The sequence below is a fragment of the Carassius auratus genome, chromosome 46 (genome assembly GCF_003368295.1).
Source record: "Carassius auratus strain Wakin chromosome 46, ASM336829v1, whole genome shotgun sequence".
Classification (NCBI taxonomy): domain Eukaryota; kingdom Metazoa; phylum Chordata; class Actinopteri; order Cypriniformes; family Cyprinidae; genus Carassius; species Carassius auratus.
Genome location: NC_039288.1, coordinates 16,861,944 through 16,888,996, shown reverse-complemented (window position 1 = coordinate 16,888,996; position 27,053 = coordinate 16,861,944). Strand labels below are relative to the sequence as shown.

The 27,053-nt window shown below is 37.2% G+C and overlaps 1 protein-coding gene and 2 long non-coding RNA genes across 3 annotated transcripts in view; all 3 read left to right on the top strand.

Annotated features, from left to right (window-relative positions):
• Nucleotides 1-4,119: 4,119 nt before the first annotated feature.
• LOC113063763 (uncharacterized) lies at nt 4,120-6,739 on the top strand. Its single transcript, XR_003278737.1, has 3 exons — nt 4,120-4,208; nt 6,190-6,399; nt 6,492-6,739. It is a non-coding gene; the product is annotated as an uncharacterized LOC113063763 (long non-coding RNA).
• Nucleotides 6,740-10,046: 3,307 nt separating this feature from the next.
• Nucleotides 10,047-17,273, top strand: LOC113063762 (uncharacterized). Its single transcript, XR_003278736.1, has 3 exons — nt 10,047-10,164; nt 15,207-15,281; nt 15,995-17,273. It is a non-coding gene; the product is annotated as an uncharacterized LOC113063762 (long non-coding RNA).
• A 2,531-nt stretch (nt 17,274-19,804) lies between these two features.
• LOC113063697 (potassium/sodium hyperpolarization-activated cyclic nucleotide-gated channel 1-like) overlaps nt 19,805-27,053 on the top strand; it is a 50,290-nt gene continuing 43,041 nt past the window's right edge. Inside the window, exons 1-2 of the mRNA XM_026234029.1 lie at nt 19,805-19,933; nt 20,051-20,194. Coding sequence (XP_026089814.1) covers nt 19,805-19,933; nt 20,051-20,194 — 273 coding nt within the window. The remainder of the gene's footprint in view (nt 19,934-20,050; nt 20,195-27,053) is intronic.

Sequence of the window (27,053 nt, the reverse complement as noted above, 5' to 3'; positions counted from 1 at the left end):
ATTCTGACAGCTGGCCGGAGGAAATCCTGTTTCCAGTCGACACTTTTTTTTTTTTTCACCTCCCCAGACATGCACAAACTTTTGGTCATTTTGTACTGATCTGTGTTTGCTTTATCATAATTTTTTTCTGATCAAAGTTGCAATTTGCATTATTTTTTTTTTACAGTATGGTAATGTTATGTGTCGTCATATGAAGTTTGAGCCATTTGTAATGTTGTTAACTGCAACTATTTACAAACTAAATAAAAAACTTTGACATAAAAAAAGTAAAATGTTTCATGATTTAGGCACCAATAAAACTAACTCGCATTAAAAAAAAAAAAGCAGCGGAATTGTGCTTTTTTCACTTCCTGTAGTGCTGTGCTCTGTTTCTCTGTGACTGCGAGTAAAAGGGTTCGTATGGGAACCAGGAGTGCATCTGCCTGCAGTGTCTCTTATGGCCACTAGTAGGCAGATCAGCCTCAAACTCCTCGAGCGGTCATGTGACAAGCTCTGCTGCAAATGAAATCATTACCACACAGGCAGCATCTGGGCTTGCCATTCCCCCTTTTCGTTTCCCACAATGCATTTGTTTGTAAAGAGTACAAGTTTTAGAAAAGAACATTTACGAAAGAACATCAAACATAAATGTAATCCAAATGACATATTTCAGTGTTTCCTTTCTCTCACTTTTTTTTTTAGAGACTTTAATTGATGATTTATATTTGACTGATTTGAAGTCCATACACAGTGTTACTCATGAGACATCATCCACTCCCATAGATGATTACATATTTAGAATAGCACACTCCTTTATCACTATTGTTCTTTCTTTGTGTACCAAATACATAGGGGAAAAGCTAGAGAATTAAATTAGTCACTGCAGGCATAAGCAACAAATCTGTCTGCGCTGATAACATGCAACGTTTGCAAACATGCTCAATTGTAAATAATGGCTGCGTTTTCTATATATTTTTTTCATCTTTATCTGTTATCAGCTTTCTCCAAATCTTCATGTTTCTTGGTAAACTAACTCATTCATAGTTCATTGTTATTTTTTCCCCCTGAAAGGCAACACACACAGAAACGTGAATGTACACTCTCTCACTCCTGTAGTCTGGAAGAGAGATGGTGAAATGGTTTGCTTGACCCACGGGATAAGGTGGAAAGAATGTACCACAGCTGGTCAACACGTTAAAGAGGAGAGAGGGAAAAAGAGAAGGGAGAGAGAGAGAGAAGGAGTGAAAGAAGCAGAAACGGCTGATGGGGGGTGGGTTGCTTATTTGTGTCATTTTTTCCACATTCTTGTTCTGTGACCAATCCAGCGGTCGGCCCAGATCTCACCCACTCTCTGTTCTGTCTAGTTTTTCCATCTGTTTCTCACTCCGGGAGCTCGGTGATGTTGCTTCTGAGGGGCAGAGTGTTGCCCACGTGCCCAGCTGAAATGCTCTGTCTCCAGAAGTGCTCAAGCAGGGATTCCCCTGTCTTTACCCTGACTGTTCCATGTTTAGCTGTGAGTTCTGCACTTTTCAGGTTGGCAATGAGTTCTAGAATTTTCACATGGTTCACTGGTAGTTCTACAACTTTCATACATGTTCCAGCAGTTATACACTTACTATCAGTTCTAGAAGATTCACATGGTCTGTTGATATATATGGATTTCAGTTCTTGTGTACTACAAAATTGGAACTTTGAGTTCTACAACATTCATATGGTTTTCTGTCAGCTTTCTGGGTAATATATGTAGATTCTAGGGTTGCTTCTTGCTCTCAGTTTTAAAACTTAAAAGAGCTTTGTTTGAGCCTAGAATGTATTTCTCGGTCTGTTTTAAAAAGTTCAAATGGTAATGTATGTGAGTTTATGAGCTTGCAAACTTATCACAGTTTTAGAACTTACAGAATTTGTTTAATGGCTTGCATGCATGCTTTCAATTCTAGAACTTATAACTGTGTGAACTTAAACATTATTCTCTACTTGATCTGGAACTTTGAGAGATTTTGATTGTAGAAACAATTTGTTGTAAAGGACTTTGAGTCTAGAACGTTCACATGAAAGGGACATGACATACAGCCAAGTATGGTGACCCATACTCAGAATTTGTGCTCTGCATTTAACCCATCCAAAGTGCACACACACACTGAACACACACACACACACCCGGAGCGTGGTGCGGGGCCTGGGGAGCAGCTGGGGGTTCAGTGCCTTGCTCAAAGGCATCTAAGTCATGGTATTGCTGGCCCAAGACTCGAACCCACAACCCTAGGATTAGGAGTCTAACTCTCTAACCACTAGGCCATGACTTCCCGTTATGGCCATTAGTTCTAAAACTTACAGAAGAACATATGTGTTCTACATTGCCTGTACTTACTGATAATCTTAGAACTTTATCATAGAACTTGGGTAGGAGTTGTAGAACTTTCACACGGTTCACTGTCAATTCCAAGTGTGTTAAAGGGGCCACTTTCAAGAATGTGTTTTTGAGAACATTCAGAGATTCTTTGTTCTAGAGCTTTCAGGGGGATGCTGTGTTCTAGAGCTCACATCTGGTTGGCTCTAGTACTTGAAGATTGCTATGTGTACACAAACATTCAGACAGTTTGCTGTTTGTTGTAAAACTTTCAGAGTAAAGGAAGTGTGTTTTAGAGCCTGCATGATTCTTGCTGTCAATTCTGAATCTCCCAAATGCCCGTGATAGATCACTCACATGATAATGTGTGTTCTGTATTTTGCACATTTTTGCAGTCAGTTGTAGATGGCCGTGTATGAGTTTAGAACATTCATATTTATTTGCATTTTAATGTGTTCATTTACTGAATTCCTTTATCCTGTTTACAAATGAAGAAACTCGCAAAGCAGTATCATGATGTGACTTGCACACTTTTAGAACTTTCAGATGTTGTGTTAAATTCTAGAACTTTCCCACTGTTCGCTGTTGATTGTAAAACTTTCAGGTGAATTCTTGAACCTACAGATGAAGAGTTATGACATACTCACATGATCTTCTGTTCATTCAAGAACTTGTGTTTTGCAGTTGATGTGGAAGTGAGAGTTGTCATTTTGTTCAGCTGGTGTTTCAGTCCATGTTCAAACTGTAAAGCATTGACCATTTGTTTCATGTCAGTGCTTTAACCACTTGTCAGCAGTCATTTCGAGACCTGCCAATCATCTTTGGGAGATTTGTTCTGACCAAACCAGCCTAGTCAATCCCAGAATAAAAAAATGCCTGAACCCCTACAACCACTGGATCTGTCCTGTTCTTCTTTTTTTGTACATCAGTCACTAGGAAGAAAAAGAAGAAGAGGATGGTAGGGGGAGGCTGGAAGTCTGTGTCCCAGGGGATGATCCGTCTGTCTGGAATGACTCAAGATGAAAACATCCCTACTCAGGGTTCCACATCAGCAGCCCCCCTTTGACATTCACGGGTGATTTCTGAGAGGTCAGTGTGTGTGTGTGTGTGTGTTTACAGAAGATGCTCTCTGGAAAATGAATCACCTCTCCATTGCTGTCATCCATCCCCACTAAGCTAAACACACACACACACACACACACACCAATCTAAACTAGACACACTAACCTAGAGACGACCAACTAAATGAAGCAATTCAGTGAAGCTGGACTGTAAAATAACAATGTTTGGCAGTAAATCAGAACATATCCGGACAATGACGCATCAACTGAAGCACTACACGTTTACCCCTACATTTCTCCACTATCTCATTGCCTTTCCATTTACTTCCCCCTTTTCCCTCACTGTTGATCCTGGGGTTTTAGGAGTCGCTTAATACTGGAAAGAAAGCCAGAGAATATTTTCCAGCTCTCAAAACCCCAGAGCCCTCAGTGATGTTATGGAGTGAGTCAGGCTGTCTGCTGAAGAGAGAGAGAGAGAGAGGGAGGGGGGTATGAATAAAGAAAAAATGATACGAAAAGAAGTCGGTTGTCTTTATACAGAAGGAGAAAACATGAAGATATGTTCATTCTCTCCCTTGCGCACTAAATCAATTGTTTCTGACTGGCTCAATTCCATTGAAGTTTATTGTTCCCTCTCTCCCTCTCTCTCTCTCTCTCTCTCTCCCTCTCTCTCTCTCTCTCTCTAGCTGGACGTTCTCCATGGATTTCTTGGCTCCTGTGGTTCTCAGACCTAAGGACTTGAAAAAGAGAGAGAGAGAGAGAGAGGTTAAGACGTTTACGGAACTAGGACAACTGAGGTCTGATGAAAGAGATCCTTCATGGTATTAGTAATTTTGGAAATGTATTATGAATACCATGGTAAATTTTTTAAGTACCATGCAAGTACCATGGTATGTAATAATTGAAGAGACAATAGATTCAACTGAACTTCAGATTCAGCAAAAAAGAACTGTAAGTGGTGTCAAATTAAATGATTTTACTATAGTACTAAAATGTATGTTACCATGATTTTTCATGTATTATATGGTATTTCCAAGCATACCATGTTACTATAAGGGTACATGTTCAAAATGTCCCAATAACATCAGGGTACACAACATATCCAAAATATCATGCTAGTATAAGGGTATATGTCTAAAATATCCCTAAATTAAAATCACACTACATTTTCAAAATACCATTCTACTTGTCCAAAAATAGCACAATAATAGTACCCTGGTATAGTACATGTTCAGATTTTCATGAACAGTGCATGGTGGTTTTTTTGTAAGTTCAGTGAAAGTGATTGTTGTAGTTGTAAATGCTGCATCCCAACTGCTTCAGTCACATGATGGATGACATATACCTGTTTAACGTCCTCAGTCTCTTTCATTGAGTCTTTAATGGCATCTGTGGTGATGTCAGTCTGGAATGTTCTGTCAGGTTTCACTGAAAGGGAAAAACAGCAGAGGAAAGTTGTACTTTGAATTGAAATATCATAAATCATGGTTAATGTCACACCTGCTGACAACCAAATGACACACGCATCCCAAGGCCAAGGCTTTTAAAATACAGCAGTCCTTTAGTGAACGTGTGTGTGTGTGTGTGTGTTCCCAGGCCGCAATCCAGAGGAATCAGTTCAAACCATTTAAAACTGACCTGCTCCTCATCTGAGCTGTGATTTACACTGCTGTTGTGTTCATGTCTCTGAGTGAGGACTGACAGTGGCCATTACTGAACCCTAAACTAGCACACGCTGTCCCACAGCACCGCAACCCCGGCGGAGAGAAGCCAGCTGATTACAGCTTTGCACCGCAAGCGCGCCGTGTTTTCTTTAAGACGGCTGTGAAGTCCACAAATATGGATGTTGGTTTTATGGTATAGACACACTGTGACTCTCTGACTGACCATAGCACTCTCTTCAGTCAGAGAGACGTATAGGAAGTTACCAAAACAGACGTGTGATTTTCTTTATAGGAGAATCTAAGGAAACATGCAGCATTTTATGAAAAAAGAGAGACATTTTGCCTGAAGAAATTAAGCTCTTCGGTTAGATTCACAACTGTATTTAATTTTTTATTCTACTAGCATATAGGTATTTTTAAATATATAACTTGATATGTAGTTGTAGATATATTATCATAATGTATAAAAAAGTAATTAATTAAACTAGCTTGGACCACAAAAAATAAAAATAAAAAAAATAAAACATACATCAATTTATGTAAAATATTCCCATTAAATATTCCCATCCCATTAAATTTAACTAAAATATTACTTTTTTTTAATATAATACTGTATTATTCTGCTTGTTTTAAATATTTTATATATATATATATATATTGTTAATATTTTATATAATGTTTTATATGTGGTTTGTATATTTGTCTGGACCAAGCCAAAAAATATACATATATTATTTTATATATTATAGTAATATACCTAAATCTATAGCAAATAATAATGAATAATACATTTTTAGGCAGTACAACAAATACTACCTTGATGTACAAGGCATTACAGTATTATTATTTAACATTACTTTTATCAAAATAAATGTAGTAATGAGAGTTGGTTTTTGGATTATAATTGGGCAAATGCACTTTATTGTGAAAATAATGTCCCAATGTTCAAAACAGGCATATCTTTTAGAAATAACGCTTGACTTTTTGTGAGATTCACCCTAGTTGATTAACGGCCTGTTCTGATGTGATGTAGGAAATGTTGGTTTCTGTTGTAATCTAATCATGTTCCTCTCTCTCCTCTCATCCTCCTCTTATTTGTCTTTTCTGCCGTCTAACTCTCTGTTTCTCTCCATTTCAGACCAGTTGCCATTTGTCCCTGGAAAAAAGTTTGGAAACTCTCAATAGTTCCAGGAAAGCTCCTTACATTGTGACCAGAGGAGGGGTGTGGGGTCTATCCCTCCATCACCCACCGGGCTTTCATCACATCCAGCCCCCTCAGAGGAGTCCCCATCGGAGAGAACCAGGTCCTCAGAAGCTTGAGAAGAATATTTCACAAATTCAGCGCCACGTGAGTCATTTTGTCTGAAGGAATCTTGTCTGTCTCACTCCGTTGGCCTGTCTTTCTCTCTTTTATAACTTTCATGTGTGGTGCTTTTTCAGCATTTCCAAAGTCCCTCCCTTGCGCTGTGATTGGCTGTTGCGGGTGGCTCAGGTGTGCTCTCATTGGCTCGGTTTAACATAAGGCTCCAGGTGAAATAGCAAAGCTTCAGTCATGCTTAAGGGTGCAAAGACACACACACACACACACACACATAATCAAAAACACAGCACATACCGCACACACACACACACACAAAGAAATGCAAAACTGCACCAAATCTGAACCAGTGTTAAATAGAAATGACACTGACAAATGCACATGTGGAGGAAATAAAGTTGATGAAAAGCTGTGAAAGAAGGACTGAAGTTTGTTCTGTGCGTTCACCATGCGTCCTCCACCCTCCTGCTGGACCATGCAGTGAGCTCAGATGATCTCAGAGAGAGAGAGAGAACACATATGTTTCTGCTGTTACAGCAACCGTATGGAGAAAGAAAGGGGGAGGGAGAGAAAAGAAGAAAGAAGAGAGAGGAGGAAAGAGTTATCAGAGACTGGAGGGGCTGAGGGAACTGCTAGGCAGAACATGTCTTATGACAAACCACGCCCCTCTTCAATAAGCCACACCCCTTTTCGCTACAATGGATGTGAAGGGAATGAAATTCTCTCTCTTTTCTGTCTGTTCTTTGCAGTGTTTGTGAAGCTACTTTGAAAATCTTTCATTACATCTATCATTTGGATTAGTTAAAACTAGCAGATTGCATCTGATAAAAAAGACATTTAGCATTTAGCAGATGCTTTTATCCAAAGAGACTTATAAAGAGGAACAGTTCGTACATTTCACAAATAATTACAAATAAACACCAAGTAATACATTGAATTAACTGTGTATTGAAATGCATCTTCATGAGTGTTGATCGCAGATCCGGAGAGGAGCAGTTGTTTTTTGTTGCTTTAAATGTCTGACTGTTGGTGGTTGTTATGAATTGGGTGTTTTCTGTGCCAATGATTTGAAGTTTGGTGACTCATTCATGTTCCGCATAGTCATGATTCACCATGAGGAAATGTCACGTGACTTGTAATTAGTGCATTATTCCTGTTTCCATTATGACGATGAAACGTGAATGCAGACACCTGAAGACTCAGTCAGGGTGTAGTGGGTTAATAGTTTGGTTGTGTAATGTGGCATTGATCAGGTTTGCACACGTTGACTCTCTGACCCTGTTTGCATGTTTAGAAGCACTTGGATTGAAGGATAAAATGATGAAAGGTTTCACTGACACATGAAATATAACTGTTCAGAGCTCCAGATTGCAAAGTTCAAAAACCCAGAGGCAATTTTCCTAAAGAGTACAAGTGAGAGCTGGGTGTGTGTGTACATTTGTGTAAGGTGATGTCACACTCACAGACAGTCAACTTAAACATATATATCTCCTAATGGGACAGTTTACAACCCATAATGTACATTTTGCCATTATTTGCTCAAAATCATACACTGAAAAAAATAATCTCTATATTATAATATACTATTAATATACTATATTTCTACTATATTTCTATACTATATTATATTTCAAATTAAAATATGTAAATACCTGTTTTACATTATTACAAATAATATATATATATTGGATATTTTGAAATTGTTGCCATTACAAATCCTATAAATGCTGTTCTTTTGACATTTCCACAAAAATATGAAGCAGCACAACTGTTTTCAACATTGATAATAATAAAAAATGTTTCTGTATCAGATAATCAGTATTAGAATGATTTCTGAAGGATCATGTGACACGGAAAACTGGAAATTCAGCTTTTCATTATTTTAAAATGTATCTAAATAGAAACCACATATTTTAAAAAGTAATAAAAGTTCACAACATAACCGCTTTTACTGCATTTTTTATTAAATACATGCAGTCTTGGTGAGCGTAATATTAAACAAATTGTCTGACCAAACTTTGAAACGGCAGTGTGTGTATAAATCTCAAACTTTTTGCTTTAAATTGCAGACATGTCAAGTTCTTTCTCCTCGGTGGCAGAAAAGAGAGAGACTTTAGCGAAAGGTGAAACAGAGCTTCAACCGGATAGACAATAATTTAAGATGAACCTTTCCAAACACTGCTAAAAACATTCATTTTCACAAACACGTGTGACATGACACGTTTACAAACCTAATCTGTGTAAAAGATGACTGTCCTCATTATTCCTTGGGAAAAGACAATACACAGTATACTTCACTGAAATAAACAAACTCAGTCAAACTGAATCAAGAAGGTTTATTTCTGCAGCACCATTTCATACTGAATGTATGTCAAAATGATTGCTTGTCTCTGCCAGTTTGAGTTGGTTTCTGTCTGGTCCAAGCTGGCACAGATCTTTGATCCACTGGACTCCAAAACCTGGCATGACCACCCTAAGCTCGTATGACCTGGGTTTTCCAAGCAGGAATTGCTGATGTGATTTTTTTTACGTTACAGATGTAGTCCCCCTCGCGCAGCTCTGTAACTGGCCTCACTGGGCTCATTGTGGAGCTGCTCCATGGGGTTCACCTTAACTGAGTGGTGTTCTCCAATCATTATTCACAAACACAACCCACAAAGTCATATATTACTCATATTTACCCCCTTAACATTACTGTAGATCCAGACTACAGACTGGAGACAGACCAGCGTTCTCAGACACCCACACTTCCTGCAGTATAACCAGACCTGAGTAGAAAATCTACTGTTGCTCTAGTGCTTCAATATAACCTCATTAGGAAAAATCAACATGCACACAATGAACTACAGAGACACTCATACTGTAATATATTGCTCAACAAAGGAACTAACTTGCCTTAAAAGATCTTATGTCCAAATGTATCTCATAAAGTATGCCGAAAGCAGTATTTGAAATGTGTGTGTATGTGTATATACATATATATATATATATATATATATATATATATATATATATATATATATATATCCTAGCTATGTAAGTTTTTTTTTAAATTTAATTTAATTTAATTGTATTATTTTTTATTTCATTTTATTTTATTGTGCTTCATTATCTCAGTGGAGTTTTTATTATATTTTATTTTATGAAAAACCAAAGCTTTATAAAATGAATAAACTTATTTTATTTTTATTTTATAATATTTTATTATTAAGTGTATTATTTTACTCCTATACCAGCTCAATGGATATTTAAAACCTAACAGAGTTTTATTTTATTTTGTTAAAAAGTGTATTATATTTTATTGCAATACCAATGCTTTGTAAAACGTTAAATGTGTAGCATTTCATTTTTTTGCTATGTAGCTTTGTAAACTTTTTAGCATTTTATAATTTGTTACTGAACAAATTCAGCAGTGCTCTCCATCCTGTAATCATCCTTTTTTTTTTGGCATTCATTTTGAATCAATCTCACTGGTGTTATGAGGAGGGCAATAAACTTTTAGTCGTTTCAAGACAAAACTTGGTTTTTAATGAATTATACATAAGAGTATTTATTTTATATGTTTAATTTGGTCTTGAAAGTATATTTTTTGTTAAATACAAAACAGTCATTTTATCCACCACATCAGTGTCTTTAATAAATCTTAATTTTTTCTGGTCCAGGGCTTTCCTCATAAGGGGCAGTGCACGCTGTGTTTGTGCACATGTGCGTGAGTGTACGAGCGGCACATCTTCTTCCAGGTCATGCAAAACTAGAAGAGAAAAAAGAAGAGAAAGCAAGCAAGAATATTATGAGGTAAAATGTTTATTTAGTGACACATTGTTTAATCGATTAATTCAATAGACATAGATTATTTACAATTTTTTTAGGTAAACATTCTAAAAACTTCCCCTAGAATTGCTCTTTACCTAATTAAAAGAATAACTGTGTGTGTGTGTGTTTTAGAATATTATTTTCCCTTCTATTCCATCACCCCTCTGTACAGAAGGAGAGCAGATCTCTCTCTCTCTCTCTCTCTCTGTCTCTCTCTCTCTCTCTCTCTCTCTCTCTCTGGGGTCTGTATGGAGCAATCCGAATCACTCCAGCATCTTGCTTTGCCCAGTGTGCCTTTGTGGGAATAACGTAATCAAAAGTGGGTTTGTATTGGGGGAAAAACAATTGTGTTAGTGTCTCTTTAGCCATATAATTATATGTCCATTCAGTGGGGAGAAGGAAACACTGTGTGTGTGTGTGTGTGTGTTTGTGTGTGTGTGTTTAGATTCCCAGGGTGATCGCTTGAGGCTGCTGTATTCAGAATTTCCAAGTAAGAGCTGCCAAAAGTTAACAAGACATTTACCATACATCATACCACACGCTCCCTAACCAACACACATTACACTCTCAGAGAGAGAGAGAGAGAGAGAGAGAGAGAGACTGGAACACCCTTCTTTACGAATATCTATCTATCTATCTATCTATCTATCTATCTATCTATCTATCTATCTATCTATCTATCTATCTATCTATCTATCTATCTATCTATCTATCTATCTATCTATCTATCTATCTATCTATCTATCTATCTATCTATCTATCTATCTATCTATCTATCTATCTATCTATCTATCTATCTGTCTGTCTGTCTATCTATCTATCTGTCTGTCTAAATGATAGATGACCAATCTGCTTCTTTAGTTGTAAATCTTCTCATTGTCAGCATAGTTCCACTCTCAGCTGTTTCCTGACTGTAATTATGACCTTTGACCTTCTCCATTGATATTCCGTTGAAGGGTTTAAACTCACTGAGAGAACATGATGTTTTTTAGTGAGTTTTAGCAGCACAGAAGTCTCGAGGGTAATTGTTAGTGAAGGAGCATCTGAGCTGAATGTTATGGAGGATCTGTGTTCTCTGAGTCACAGACATTCCTCCAAACAGCATGTGCTCTCGGTTTATCTGACCGCGGTCTTGAGATGTTGCTGTTGTGAAGCAGATGCTCTGGAATATTTCAGCAGGGACTGATTTGTCATTCATCCACTGATCTGGAGAAATGACACAGAAAAGGAGGATTTTAGGACGATCTGAATTTGTTTAATCGTTCAAAAAGAATGAACTTCTTTCACGGTGGGTTTGATATTGATTGAGGAGGTTAATGTCATGATGTCCTGCAGCTTTACAGTAGCTCAGCAATGCTGAAGACACCGTGTGCCCAAAATACACAGATAAAGTGGCTCCAGGAAGTATTTGGTCAGTTTTGAAAATCAATATAGTGTTCTGTTATCATGTAGAAGTGAAACTGCTGAATTGAGGAGAGATGGTTATATTCCTCTTACTGTATATGGTGGGTTTGATATATATATATATACTGTATATATATATATATATATATATATATATATATATATATATATATATTAGAACAAAAATGTCATTCATTAAATGTTTTTTTTAATGTTCAGGGAACCTGACATTCCCATAATGTTTGCAAAATGATATATGTAATCTTCTGATAAATGGAATATAACCAAGCAAAAAGGTTTTAAAATAGAAAAAAAAGAACATTCAGAAATAACATTTTCATAACTTAATGTAAATGTTAGCAAAACATTCTTAGAACATATTTTTGTTACATTTACATTAAATGCAATACAAAACTGTGTGTGCAAATCGTATAGTCTTATTTAAAGTTGTTTAGTCTGAATATACCCCAACGTGACTGTTCCTGGGAATCTCCTAACATCATGTTTAATGGCCTCTCATTTAAGAACATGAAGTCTGTGTGAAACTATTACTCGACACACAGCCTCAGATCTGCCTTTCAAAAACACACAGAATGTGGCCGCACATAATTAACAAAAACCACATCCACGGGATCTGACTCTAGATCAGTTTGAACACAGATACTCAGATCGGTGCAGTAGGATACACAGGGTGGAGTAATGTTCAATTGACATCACAGGTGGATACTTTCTAAGTTTCTATGCTTCATGTTAGATTTTTAATTCACTCTCCGCTCAGCTAACACAATTTGACTGTGATGCGGATGAGTAGAATAACAATTCTAAGAATAACTGCTTGTCAGAATCAGTGTGAGCTTAAATCCCAATCTCAGGAAAAAGTGTACACGCAATAGGGATAACCACAACCTGGAGAGGATTGTGAAACAAAACCCATTCAAAAATGTGGGGGAGATTCACAAAGTGGACTGCAGCTGGAGTCAGTGCTTCAAAAACATCAATCTAATATTATTGTTTTGTGTACTATTCTTCTAATATGCATGCTGATTTGTTACTTTCTGTTATGTATATGCCTGATAAACCTCATATTGGCCATGAGGTTTGTTTCCATAAAGTTTGTTTCTTACAAACACACAGCTTTCCACTTGTCAAGATGTTAATTAACTAAAGTGTAGCATCACTTGGTGAACAAATTTCTCCAAATCTGTTCTGATGAAGAAACAAACTCATCTACATCTTGGATGACCTTTAAATCTTTAACGTGATTTTTTTTTTTCTTTCAGTATAAATGAATTGAAGTGTTTTGCTTTTATCCAAGCAAAAGGCAGCTGTATTAGTGGCTTAATACACTGAATGCAGTGATGAATATTGCTTACATTTATTAGTTTTTTTACTGGATTTTTTCTACTGGTCATGTTACATAGCTCTGGTTTTTCCATAATTAATAATTGCCGGATTGAAGTCTATCTCTGATTGTACTTTGGCTGAATCCTCTGCATCAATCATTAACACGGACTTTCTCTTCAATGATTCTTTCCATGAACAAATCACTATTTTCTTCTATTTTTCACATCAATTTTTCTGTCTCCTCCTCTCGGTCTCTCGTCCCTTTGTGCGTTCATAATTATTTTGTTTTCCTCTTCTTTGAGCATCTTTTATTAAACCACAACCACAGGAGCTGTAAAATGTATTCAGGATCATTTGCACCAATCACAGCCCAGCTTTGTGCCATGAATTGCGACATGTTGTCCGATGTTAAGCACGAATGTTGGGTTGGGGGTTATTATTGAGTGTTCATCTGGCAACTGCGTTTCACATGAAAAAGCGTATAATTTCTGAAAAAAGCAGTTTTGTTTTCAAACCACACTCATTGCATCGATTAGAAATAACGAGGGAAAGAAAAACATTTAAAAGAAAACAGAAAAAACAAGGAATTTACAGTTATACCAACATAAATATTTCATTTTATCAAATAAATGCAGCCTTGGCAAGTAGAAGAGACTTCTTTCAAAAACATAAAATAAAAATATATCTACTTTAAAAAATATACAGAGCATGTGATATAAATTTAGTTTACAATGTGGGACACTTTTTTGAAACTTAGATGACAAAAAGTGTCAAAAGTTGCTGAATATTTCCTAATTAACCTTTTTTTCTATTGTTTAAGAATAAATAATATATATGTATATACAGTATATATATGTGCATATATATATCTCACAAATTCCAATTATATTCCAAAATAAAAGGTGGATAGATAGACCTCTCTCTCTCTCTCTGTGTTGGGTGTTTTAGTGTCAATATATTGATAAATCTGTGTGTGAGTGTGATGTTTGCTCTCTTGTGTCTCTGCCTGCTTGGGTGGCTGTGAACAGCATCAGTCTCTCGTTTGAAGCGTTATGATGGATGGATGAGGAGGCAGCAGTGATTTCTGGCATGGGGATGAATGTATACATCTGTATGTGTGTAAATGTGTGCGTTGTGTCGTAAACGGGGCTCCTGCTGTGTGTGTGGTGTGTTCATATGTTCCCTGTGCATGTGTGAAGATCCATAATCCTGCAGAGTGATCCGGGCTTTGATGAATATATCACAGCCAAAGAATGTGTGCTGGTGTGTTCCGGCATGTAACGGAGAGAGACGGAGAGAGGACATCTGCCATGAAGAGTCACAGAGTGCATTATGAAAGCTATACTGTATATATCATAATCAAATCAATATCTGCCATGTGTGTGTGTGTGTGTGTGTGTGTGTGTGTGTGGTTAGACAGTGATGCTTTGGACTCATTCTTATACCATCTGAAACTCATAAACAATCTCCTTTAACAATTTCCAGTGAGAGCTGAACACAATACAAATTATGATAGAAGTGATACTGTTTTTAGTCTATTTGAATTCTTGATTCTGAATTAAAGATTTAATTTAATTAAATTTACTGAAATAAAATATAAATATCTTGAACTTATTTTAAATGTTGTCATTTTTATTAGTTTTTTTAAATATATCTATAATATAGACATAATTTATAAGAGTTTATAATTTATAACAGCTTATAACTACACAACTGCTTTTCTCCTTTTCATTTAGCTTAACTTGGTGTACTAATAAACTAATAAACATAAAATAATAACAACTATATAGTCTATATAGTTTTTATTATTTTCCGTTTTATTTAGTACACCAAGTTTAACTAAATGAACAGGAGAATAGCAATTGTTTAGTTATAAGCTGTTATAAGTTACTGTGTGTCTATATTACAGATATATTTTTTTTATGATAAAAGCACAATATTTTACAACATTTAAACAAAGTTAAAGTAAATACAGAAAATTCAATCTAATTTAAAAATAGATGAAACTATATTTTTTTTGAAAAAAGTGTAAACAATTTTTGAAACAAGAATGCTGGCAACTCTTTTTAAATATATATATATATATATATATATATATATATATATATATATATATACATTTGAAGTACTAAAATGACTAAAAACTAAAATAAATTATAGATTATAACTCAATAGATTTATAAAAAATTTGAAAACCAACAGAGGACAAACACACACACACACACACACAAACGCACACACAAAATAAGGCCTACTCTACTGTGTGTGTTTTGCAGGCTTGTACAGGAGTGTCTGCCCCCCGCTGGCTCACGGACACCCTGCACAAAACAAGCAGCATTCTTCACATTCCCGTAAGCTGAAGTGGAGTGAGACATCACTGCATACAGCGCGCGTATAGGATGATATATATATATATATATATATATATATATATATATGTGTGTGTGTGTGTGTGTGTGTGTGTGTATATATAAATAACCCCCCCCCCCCCAAAAAAAAAAAAAAAAAATTATATATGTATGTATTTATGTATTTTCACATCTGGAAATGTATTTTCTTGCCCCTGAAATAAATTTTGAAATATATTTTAATATATGAAAGTTGAAAATAAATATATCTTATATTTTAAAAATTATATTTAATTGAGTGTCACAGTTTACAGCGTAAATTTAGCATGTATTTTAATATATATGTAGTCAGAAGTACTATTATTATAATTTTATTACTGTTATAATTACTTAATTATTTATGCATTATTTACTTAATTTTTTTTATTTTTATTATTATTATTTCCCATAAACAAACTTTTTATTTTATGCATTTCTTCTCTTCCATAGCTGGCTTCCTAATCTATTAATCTAATACACCTGGACCTATATAATACGGATATTGCACTATCTATTAACTTACACAAAACTGCAATTGAGTTTATTGTAATATTGCACCTCTTTTACCTACTTTTCAATGTATATTTATGTATTTATCTAATACTTGATTGACTGATTGATTGATTTGTAAGGGAAGTAACTGGTTTTTATTTTGTTTTACACCTAACCTGAACAAGTTTCCATCCCCTCTGTACATTGGGACCCATGTCAAAAGGTCATCACCCTTGTGGCCTTGTGTGCTCCAGCTGTCGCCTACGTCAGGAGCTCCTGAATCGTTTCAGCCCTAAAATAGTCTGCAAACTTTAATTTTAGGAACAACTTGGAATAACCCTGGCTCCCATTCACAGCATTGTTCCTATGCTAGAACAGTTCACAAGGCAAGGTAAGGTAAAGCAAGTTTATTTATGTATTTCATACACAATGACGATTCAAAAGGGAAATTGGTATCTAATCTATATTTCAGATGCATTTACTTATGTCAATAAGCAGGTGATCATTATTGTAAAAAAATAACCCCCTTCTGTGTGATGCAAAATCTGTTTAAAGTAATATGTGTATAGTTTTTCATATGTGATTTTAGTATTACAAAGTTTTTTTGATGCTAGACAAATTTTTTCGGCATTATTTATAAAGGATATTATATTAACAAGTTTCCTTTAACTGGGTGATTGCTCTTAAAGTATTCTGCTGCTACACCAATTAAATCAGATGAGTCAAAAATACTAAAAGACAGCAATGGACTCAAATCTAGCAGGCAAAAAGAAAGAAAGAAAGAGAGAGCGAGTGAATTAAGTTTCACACTGTAAACCTCCCGCCTACCCACAGCACTAACCAATGAGAAGCCGCGCATTTTAGGCGCTGCTCTCTGATTGGCCGCTCGCCGCATGATTGACAGTCCGTGTGAATGAAGTTTTTTCCCACTTTGGCTCCGTGAAGTTTCAGTGACGGGGGCATCACTGCAGCGCACTGAAGGAAAGGAAAGAACAGAAGGGAAAAGAAGGGAGAGAGGTGCGCCATCCATCCATCTATCCATCCACTGAATGTTCCCGCAGGACTTTATTTACGTACGGCTGCATGAGAGGCTTTGAGCTCTCGCGCTTTCTCTCTCCGGGACTGTTGGGTTACTGGTTCTGTCCTGATATCAAGCAGTTGTCATAATAATATAACCGAACTCTTCGCGTCAGGACGGACGCAGGTGGTCATGGGTACACCTATCAGATGGAAAGTAAAGCGGAGGTTTAAGGAGGTGCGGCTCTCGGTATTCCTAGTATTCCTGATGTTTGTCACCTCACGAGTCAGCGCAGGTAAGCGGAGAATCAGCTGTTCCCAAACTGTTACTTTGTGCCGCGGGCCGCGCTCTCCCGGGGCTGCGCTTCTCCTGCGCGAGTGCATTTCACGGTCAGTCCGCTGTCCCAGGACTGGAATGACTGTAGGAGGTGATGGTAGCCGCCCTAGAGTGGGATTAGTTTCGTTTTTATGTGGGGAAACATTACAGCAAGCAGCGAATAACGGAACCACGGAAGTTTTCCCGTGCAAAGCAACCTCTGCATGAGGATATCGTGATGCATCATCTATTGTGGCACGCGTACAGCTAGTTTACGCTGCTCTCCGTCCACTTTTTTAATGCAAATTTGTAAATTGCGTCGTTATTATAGAAATCTGGATTTCAGGATTTCATATGCATATCTAAAAAGTCTCCTCAGTGGTTATTTTGCGACTGTTTGCGGTTCTTCATGTTGCATTATAGGTCTTCACTTCATAATATTGGTTCTGGTATGTAAGGCAGCCTAGATGGGCTAGTTTTCTAGAAGTAGAGAATTAAAAGTCATTGATGGAACTTATAAACTTTTCAGTTAGAACCAATGTTGCAGAAGAACCTTCGGAAGTTCCTTTAGAGAACCATTTATGTACTGATGCTTCACCCAAATCCTGAATCCAAAACGCTGATCTGAAGAACCTAAGTTCTATACAGCCTAATTCTTCTTTGCTGAATCTCAGGGTCTTCAAGAAACCATTAAAGAAGCTTTATCATTAGGGTATGATATCAGGACCCCTTTTGGTTTCAGATTACCCTCAATGCTGATGTGTGAACACGCAACCTAGAATGGATTTTGTAGACTTTTTGGAAGATGTTTGACATGCTTTTTAGGGGATCTGGCAGAAAGTAGTTTTCCTCCAGCAGGCGCGCTGACTGCAGAACGTAATTGGAAAAATATGAAGGATCATGAGAAACACACCAGGAGAGACAGAGAGAGACAGAGAGAAGTTAGTTTTTTTTTTCATAGGCTCATTAAACAAACCCATGACTCTGGCTGTTGTCTCAATTTATTGAAAAATAAACAGATAGATAAATGCACATTAATGCTTGCTAGTTGTAATGTCTTGGCTTCTGGTAGATGACATGTAATGAAGAACATCAGTGGGTCAGGGTGGAGTCGCCGCGTGTCTGCTCTAGTAGATCAGAGATGCTCGAGGTGAAGCAAGCAATTATCTTGTAAACCACTTATAGAAAGAATTACCCAGGAGACTATGTAGAACAATTTCATGCATTTATCAAATCACATACATTCTCATCTCATCTGCAATATACCGTTAGTTAAAACTGTTCGTTTTTAAATCATACATGCAATATGCAGAAAAATGTGCTCTTCTTTTAGCACATAATAGCCAACTTTCTATGGTTGCATCAGTCACGTCATGTCATTTTGAAGCTCTGTATCACACTCAGATTTGATAGTGTTGAGTTTATTAGTTGTGAACGTGAATCTGTGGTTCGCACAGTAACGACAGAGCCAAAGCAGACAGGGTATGATCTCTTATTCTCATCCTCCTTGTTTCTCCAGCCTGTCCCAGGGAGTACCCCTCTCTCGCTTTCTTCAGGCTGGAGGGCGAGAAAGAGAGGGAGGGAGAGAGGGAGGGGGAAGAAATTCTGCTCCGCATGTGTGATTAGCTTCGTGTCTGGTCACGGCTTCTTGGCTGCTCATTATCATGATGGAATTATTGAGAACATTTTGGTCCAGGGATTTCTGAAGAACATGCTGATTTACAGTATTTAATAAAGAATGAATCTGGCAATGATCTTAGCAGATGGACTCTTAAAAAAATCAGGATTCCAGTTAGAATCATAAACAGTTTTATGATCTGGGTATATATTCTGTAGAAAGCACAACACTGATCTGAAGCTGAAATAATGAAACATCAAGAGAACCTTATACTGTAGCAACTCAGGAACCTTTTTGGGTTATGGAAAACCTGGAATTTTTAAACGGTAATTTCCAGACCTGGAAAAGTCATAAAAAATAAAAAATAAAATCTGGTTAAGCTCTGAAATTTTAAATCATGAACATCTGGGTCAATCATGGAAAATCAGTTGTTCAAATGGTGTGAAAACGTGTTTTAACAGCCAAAAGTATTTCTTTGCTGCACTTGAGAACCATTCATTTTCTGTTTAGGAGTCTATCATAACTGTTAAATCACTCAACTTTATCACTTTTGCCTGCATGAGTCAAGGCTGAATTAATTGGAATGATTCATCGACTTGATTGATTGCTTATATATTAAGAACATCTGTCACTGAGCATCTTTTGAGTAAATTATTGAGTAAATTCCACCTCAGACTGGAATTTATAGTCTAGAATGCTTTGGGCTCTGTTCTAAATACAGCTCTGATCCCTATGTAGTGTACTTCATTTCTGTAATGCTTCCAGTTTTTTTAGAACACGCGTGTATTGGGGTAATGTAGAAAAGATGGTGGACTTGATCCGCAGCCAGACTGGCAGGGGAGCAATTTATGGAGCTGTGAAGCTGAGTCAGTCAGCACAGCAGAGCAGAGCTCACTAATGGTGATGTCATGCAGTGGGCGGGACTAACCAACTGGAATCTGTAGGTAGAGAATGACGTGCTGCGTTTATGGTGGGACTAGCAGTGCGTTGTGGGATATAGTGGCGCCTTTACGTCACAGTAGACAGAAGCTCGAAAAGGCAAAAATGGCTGAAGGGGATGCAGCTGCACTTCCTGTGCAGGGCTGTTCTGCTTTATTACTCACACTAGTGCTGTTTTATGAGTGTTTTAGCACACTCTCGGTGGACCGGCCTCACTCATTGAGTCTGCTGGGTGTGTGCTTCTCTTTTGAGCATAAACAAATTCTTTTTAACAAATGGCATGTTGTAACAATTGTTTATTGCCCACGTGTGTTGTCTCTGGTTTTGGTTAATCGTTGTTGTGTTCTGCAGACCCTTAAAACCATGAGAGGAGAAACTCTGCAATGTTTGGAGCCAAACTTTCACACCCTTGGAGCCTTTCAAAACTGTTTCTTGTATAATGAGAGCAAGCTGCCCATTGCAGCCGCCCCAGTTATTCATTCAGTGTTTGATTTAGTGAGAAGAATAGAAAGGAATATTAACTTCACAAATCAGATTTGTGTTGCCTTTGGCTTGATGGGTTCCATTAACAGAACAAACAGTGTCTCCCCTTGGCTATTAAAAGGTACCAGTCCAGTTCCAACAGGAAGAGGATGAAGGGTTTTCTGCCTAATCGAACTCCCAGAATCCCCTTTTGCTTACTAACTAGTTTGTAAGATTAAGATTTGTACAACCCAAATCATAGTATGTTGAAAATGTAATGTTAAAGGTGCCAGGCTGGCCGGCATACTACTTAAGATGGATTTGGAAGTATGCATGAGTTTCATGCTCTCCATATAAAGAAGTTTGCAAGTTTATGAGTTAACTTTGTGGTATGCAGAAAATAGGATGTCAGTAGTGACTGGATGCCATAGGTGTGCATCTGTACACATGCTATCTCTCTTATTTAGCATGCAAGATTAGTGCATCTTAATGTCATAGTATGTCAAAAGTGACTAAATTGTATAGTATTTATAATGCATTTTAAAAGTATTAATCAGTCTCATGCCCTTCATATGCAAGATTAAGAGTAAACTACTGTACCTAAATCATTGTATGTTTAAATTAGTAGGCCTACCTCAGTAGCAAATATGCATCCGTTCACATTCAATCTATTTGATACAACATGCAATATTAAGATTTGTGCAAATAAATCATAGTAAGTCAAACATGACTGGATTGCATAGCATTTACAATGGATTTTTTTTAAAGTATGCATCAGTGTCATGCTCTCCATACTATATTGTATGCAAGATTAAGAGTAAACTATCTAAATCAGAGTATGCTAAAATTAGTATGTCATTAGTGACTGATATGGCATGCAATATTAAAGTTAGTGCATGACAAATCATAGTGTTTTTAAAATGTTATGTTAAAAGTAACTGGATTGCATAGTATTTACGATGGATTTTATAAGGATTAATCAATCCAGATAGCATACTACAAATTCAGTGATGCATAGTTTAATCTAAGCCTATGTAGTATTAGTATTAGGATATTATTATTTCATTCCAGGTCATAGTACTGTATGCTTAAATATGTTTGAAGCATGCTGAATACATAGTTTTTGGGCTCTTTGCAAATTTGTATCAATCCGTAATTTTTATGACAATATAGTATGTATGCTGTGCTTGTTTGCTACATACTTAAAAGCATGAACTTTTCTTTGAAAGCACGGGATGTTAGTAGAGGTATGTGAATCGTTACCGTGTCAGCAGTTTTGGATGTGTCTATGTAAGACCAGACCAGACCAGACCAGACCTCGACTCTGTACTTGCCTTCAGTGTGTAGGAGGTCCAGCTCTCCAGATCACAGGACAGAAATGTTGTACATTTTGTTCTGTATTAGACACTACTGTTTTTGTGGCCAAGTGTAGAAGTAAGCTTTTCTTCCCTCTTGGTCTGTGTGGTTTGGGCTTTATAGCATGTGTTTTAAAGTTGCATTGTTTTATGATTGAAAGTGTTTCAAGTCTCCCTTCAATCTAAAGCCACATTTGGGAGGGTGATAGTTGGTGAAACCTTTAAGGTCTCAGTTCACACACTATAAAACCAGATATGGCGTCTTTTAGATGTGAGGACCAAACCCTGACCTACATGTTGCTGGGTTCAAACTCACAGAAAGTTCACTGGAGTTGCTGGAGTCTATTATATTCATCAAACATACTGAAGACTATTTACAAAATGAATACATATATAAATTTAAATATAATATTATGTATTAATGAAATCAATTATTTATAATAATTAAAAAAAAACCTTTATTGCAGTGATTCAGTTCAGATTCACGAAACTATGCAATAGTTGGAAAGATCCACAACTAAAAAATTATGTATTTAAGAACATTTCTTTAACTTGAGTGATGAGTCCAAATGAATCAATGAATCATTTTCTCAGTTTACTGAATTGAATTCTAGTCTGAATTGCTAAAATGAGTCTTCTAAAGCGAAAGGAGGTTGAGAAGTGTTGATGCATGTATGTGTCTGTGCTGGAGAAAAAATACAAGAGGAAAGTGGAATAAAACAAGTGACTGATGGGAGAAAAGGAGGTGAGTTATAGTAGCTATTGAGAGCAGACCTACAGGAGATGAGGTCACGGGGTCAGAGGTTAAAGGTGGCATACTGTGGGTGGTGACCTTCAGATTATGACCACCCCAAAGGTTTACAGTGTTCCACCCCGAGACACGGCGTCTGGAAAACACATCACTTTTAGTGCAGACATAGACAGATCCATTTCACACTGTTTTGATGTGAAAAAAGTGTCTTGAAATGGTGTTTCAATTTAATACTTACAGTGTGTAAAATTATAAATGTTATGTTCTTTAATTTAATGCAGCATTTTCTGAATATAAGTATTACTTTCTTCAAATATCATAGTGCACAGAAATGCTGTTGAATTTAAATCTTTTAACAAGGCATGCTAACAAACGGATGCTTTTATCGTGTTTGTTTTGTGATCGTGCTAGTTTCCAGGGACTTAACTTCTTCTGATAACTTCTCTTTGTTGGTTGGAAATGATAGGGTTGCGTGACATTGTTCCTGGGAGGCAGAAGCAAGTAAAGGGCAGGTTTTAGCTTTCTGGCTCGATGGTGGAAAAGCGGCTAGAATAAAAACAGTGAACCACCCATTTAAAGGTTTGCTTGTAACTTATCACTGTTCATGACTTGAATTGATCCTTAAAGGTGCTGTAGGGAACTTTTGTAAAAATATATTTTTTACATATTTGTTAAACCTGTCATTATGTCCTGACAGTAGAATATGAGACAAGATAATCTGTGAAAAAATCAAGCTCCTCTTGGCTCCTCCCAGTGGTCCTATTGTCATTTGCAGAAACTCCATCGCTCCCGGTAAAAAACAACCAATCAGAGCTGCCAGTCCGTAACTTTGTTTGTGTTCAAAATGTAGAAAAATATATATAAATAAGCGAGTTACAACATGAATCCATTTTCCAAAACCGTGTTTTTGGCTTGTCCTGAATCACTAGGGTGCACCTATAATAAGTGTTTATATTCGGACTATTTTAGATTGCTTTGGGGTACCGCGGCGGAGTAACCCAGTACCTTTGTGATTCTTCATAGACACAAACAGAGAGAAGTAGTTCCGGCTACGATGTTCTTCCGCAAGACGCAAGCAGTTCTGTTTATGAAACCGCTAGAGCGTCAAAAGTTACCGACTGCAGCTTTAAATCATGTAACTTGTCATGAAGAGGTATTTACCTTACACCCTTAGGCATATGCATAGCAGCTCCCTAATAACCACATAGAACACTCTAGAAACTAGGGGATGAAATGGTTCTCTGTAAAAAATCAATCCCAATGGTTCGGTATGCACTTTCACCACAGTTCAACTTAAATCTGATAACGCATCTCTGTAATATGGTTTGTTAAAAAGAAAAACACATAAAACAGACAGAGTTTGGCTATGTATGTTTGTGTCAATGGATACTCATGCTGGATACTCATGCTGGATACTCATGCTGGATACAATGGATACTTTGCAATTCATCAAAACAACAGCAGTAAAAAAATTAAATAAAAAAATAATAATAAATAATATATATATATATATATATATATATATATATATATATATATATATATATATATTAGGGCTGTCAAAAATAGCGCGTTAACAACGTTAATTAGTTTTTGTCGTTAATTATGTCAAATTTTTTATGCATTTCACGCATGCGCAGTCGTGACAAATTATTTAGGTCAGGAAAGTCTCGTCGATCTCTTGAATTCTCAAGATAGTAAAAAACAGCGCATGCAATGCAGCGAAACTGGTTCACCTAAAACTCTTACACTATCTGTAGTTAAAATGGCATGGTTTGATATAATGCTCAGGTAAATTGATTAAGTAAATGTAAACTTTTGAAATTCAGAAAAAAAAGAACCACATATTGTGAATCAATACATGAAAATTATGTATCCGTGTCCTGTTATTTCTTTTGGTACGCATTTCAGAAAAAAAAAAAAATGGTTAGGATTCAGGTGTAATTGCAAATAGTGTTAATCATGATTAATCCACTGAAAATTCTGATTAATTTGATTAAAATTTTTAATCATTTTGACAGCCCAATATATATATATATTATATATTTGATTGGACAAACCAGTGACTCTTGTAAACATTCATGAGCTAAAAGATGCACAAAACATACTGAGCTGTCCGAGACCATGACTCTAAAACGTGATACGAACCAAACGTGAGTAATTTGAACTGTTACACCCAAACTAGAAAACCTATAGCAGTTAGCAAAATTCTAAACCTTTCAGAACACATTAGCATTTGCATGCTAGCTCTCTTAGAAACCATAGGAAACCCCCTAGAACCCAACTTCACTGCACCAATGTAGGGTTTTTTGCTAACGTTTTCGTTATAAAGTCAGTCTTGTTAAATCCGTATCATGGGGGGCGGACAGGGTTTTAGTCTTCGGATTACACCTGGTCCTGATACAGCCCACCACCCCTGCCGCTCACACACACATTGTTTTCTGCCATGCATGCGTGTGTGCTAAGATCTCTGGTTCTCAGAGTTTGAGAGTTTTAGTTTTGAGGATTGTTTTCTGTCTGCTCCTGTTCTGTTATGAATGGGACTCTTTTCACAGAGCTTTTAAATGGACGCCATGGGCTTTGCCAAGGCTTTGTTGTGAATAATTGAGGGAGTCAGTATGAGTGTGTGTGTGTTAGGTGTGGACGATACAGGTACCTCACGATTCAATTCTGTGGCGATATGTGGTCCACAATATGATAATATCACGATTCGCGATATCTACGATATTGAAGAATTTCATCAACGATATATCACGATATATGTGACTGAAAAGAAAAAGAAGGAATAAAGAAATAAGGAAATTTTATGCATTATTAATTGCCAACATTTCCAACATTATGTAAAGAAATATCCATTTGCATAAATAACTCACTGCCTCCTGGTCTTAAATGTAAACACTGTACATCTAGACAGATAAAAGTGCATGAACATTACAAAAACAACATGAACATTAACATGTGTAAACCATAATACTGAAACGTCAGTAGTAAGTTACTGTAAACAGTGGACACATCAAGGCATATTCTTCTTGAGTATGGCGTGCCATCCGGTCCAAAAATGAGGCTTCTGATTTGTTGCGGGAATTCACCGTACAGTTGCCAGTAGCCACTGAGTTTACCACTGACAGGTCGTGCATCGAACGACTCATTTTCCTCAGCGAACGGATCACTTTCCTCACGCAGCGAACGACTCACGCTGTTCGAGTAAATAGGGGTAAAGTGGCGCAAACAGCGGCCGGTGAAGAACACAAGTTAACTAACAACAACAGAGAATTGCAGAAAAAAAAATGCAGTCGTTCGCTGCGTGAGGAAAGTGAGTCGGTTCGCTGTGTGGGTGAGTGTGTTATACTGATGCACCGCCGGCCTGTCAGTGGTAAACTCAGTGGCTACTGGCAACTGTACGGTGAATTCCCGCGACAAATCAGTAGCCTTATTTTTGGACCGAATGGCACGCCATACTTGAGGAACACTAACTGATCAGCATGCTCAGATGTAAGAGCACACCTCTGAGCAGAGATTATGTCACCGGTGGTAGAAAAGATTCTCTCTGATGGCACGCTAGTCCCTGGCACACACAGGTACCTTTTCGTCAACTGTCACGTAAAACCCGAAGTGTCTCCACACTTTAGAGTGGAAACTAGCGAGTGGGTCTTTGATTAGTTTTTTTTATTGTTTTCCACCATTCTTCTCGCTTCTCTTTTTTTCTGCAATTCTCTGTTGTTGTTAGTTAACTTGTGCTCTTCACCGGCCGCTGTTTGCGCCACTTTACCCCTATTTACTCGAACAGCGCCCCCGCAAACAGAATGGTAGATATTGGGTAGTGACAGTGACAGTGACAACGGGTAAATTAATCATTTTGTGTTGTAATAAAATATCGATATTGGGCGTTAGTGTATCGATTATTTATTGCGACAGAGAGCACAACAATATATTGCAACATCGATTTTCTCCCCACCCCTAGTGTGTGTGTGTGTGTGTGTGTGTGTGTCACTCCTATGATGGCCTGAGGTTCCCCTGGGCTGTCATGAAGCTCACACATGTGCACACACTTCTTCTAGAATAACATTCCGTACATACCTGTTCAAGAGCTGCTAACTCAGTGTCAGCATGACTAGAGCACCCCAGAGCATCATGGGATATGTGAGTTTTTGCAGAGAAAAGCCACAGATGGACCAGCATCACTGGCTTTCTTTTATTCCTTGGCATTTGGGATTCGAGCAATGAGAGCGAGAGTTTGTGTTCTCACATCTGGAAGCTATAGCCGTCATTGTGCTGTCTGCTGATCCCAGAGAAAAAGAGGGAAAAAAGAGCGGGGGAAAAAGGAAAAATGTCTTCCAGATGTTTTTTTTCCCTCCCCTCACCATGGAACAGCAGAGGAATAAAATACCGTTTCATTAAGACAGATGATAAATATACGTTCCTCGCACAGAATCAGGTGAGACGGAGGGTCGCAAAACGTGCTCGGACTTCACTCCAATCACAAAACGGCTCGGATGTGCGCCTGCAGACCCACTGACCTGACCTTTGTTTTGCAGGATGATGCATGCATGTATGTTTAATTGTGTGTTTATGCGTCTGTGAAATGGAAAGAGTGGGTGGGATACGTCCATCTTTTTTTCAAGGTTTTTACTTTAGTGTGTTTTAGATGTTTTAGAAATTCTAAAATAATTAAAGGTCCCATGACACTTCCTGTCACTTTGTCCTTATAAACTTCTGTCTGTACAAATATCACTTAACTGAGATGCTTGTCCTCAAGTATGATTGTGCAGTTTTGTGTGTGTGTGTG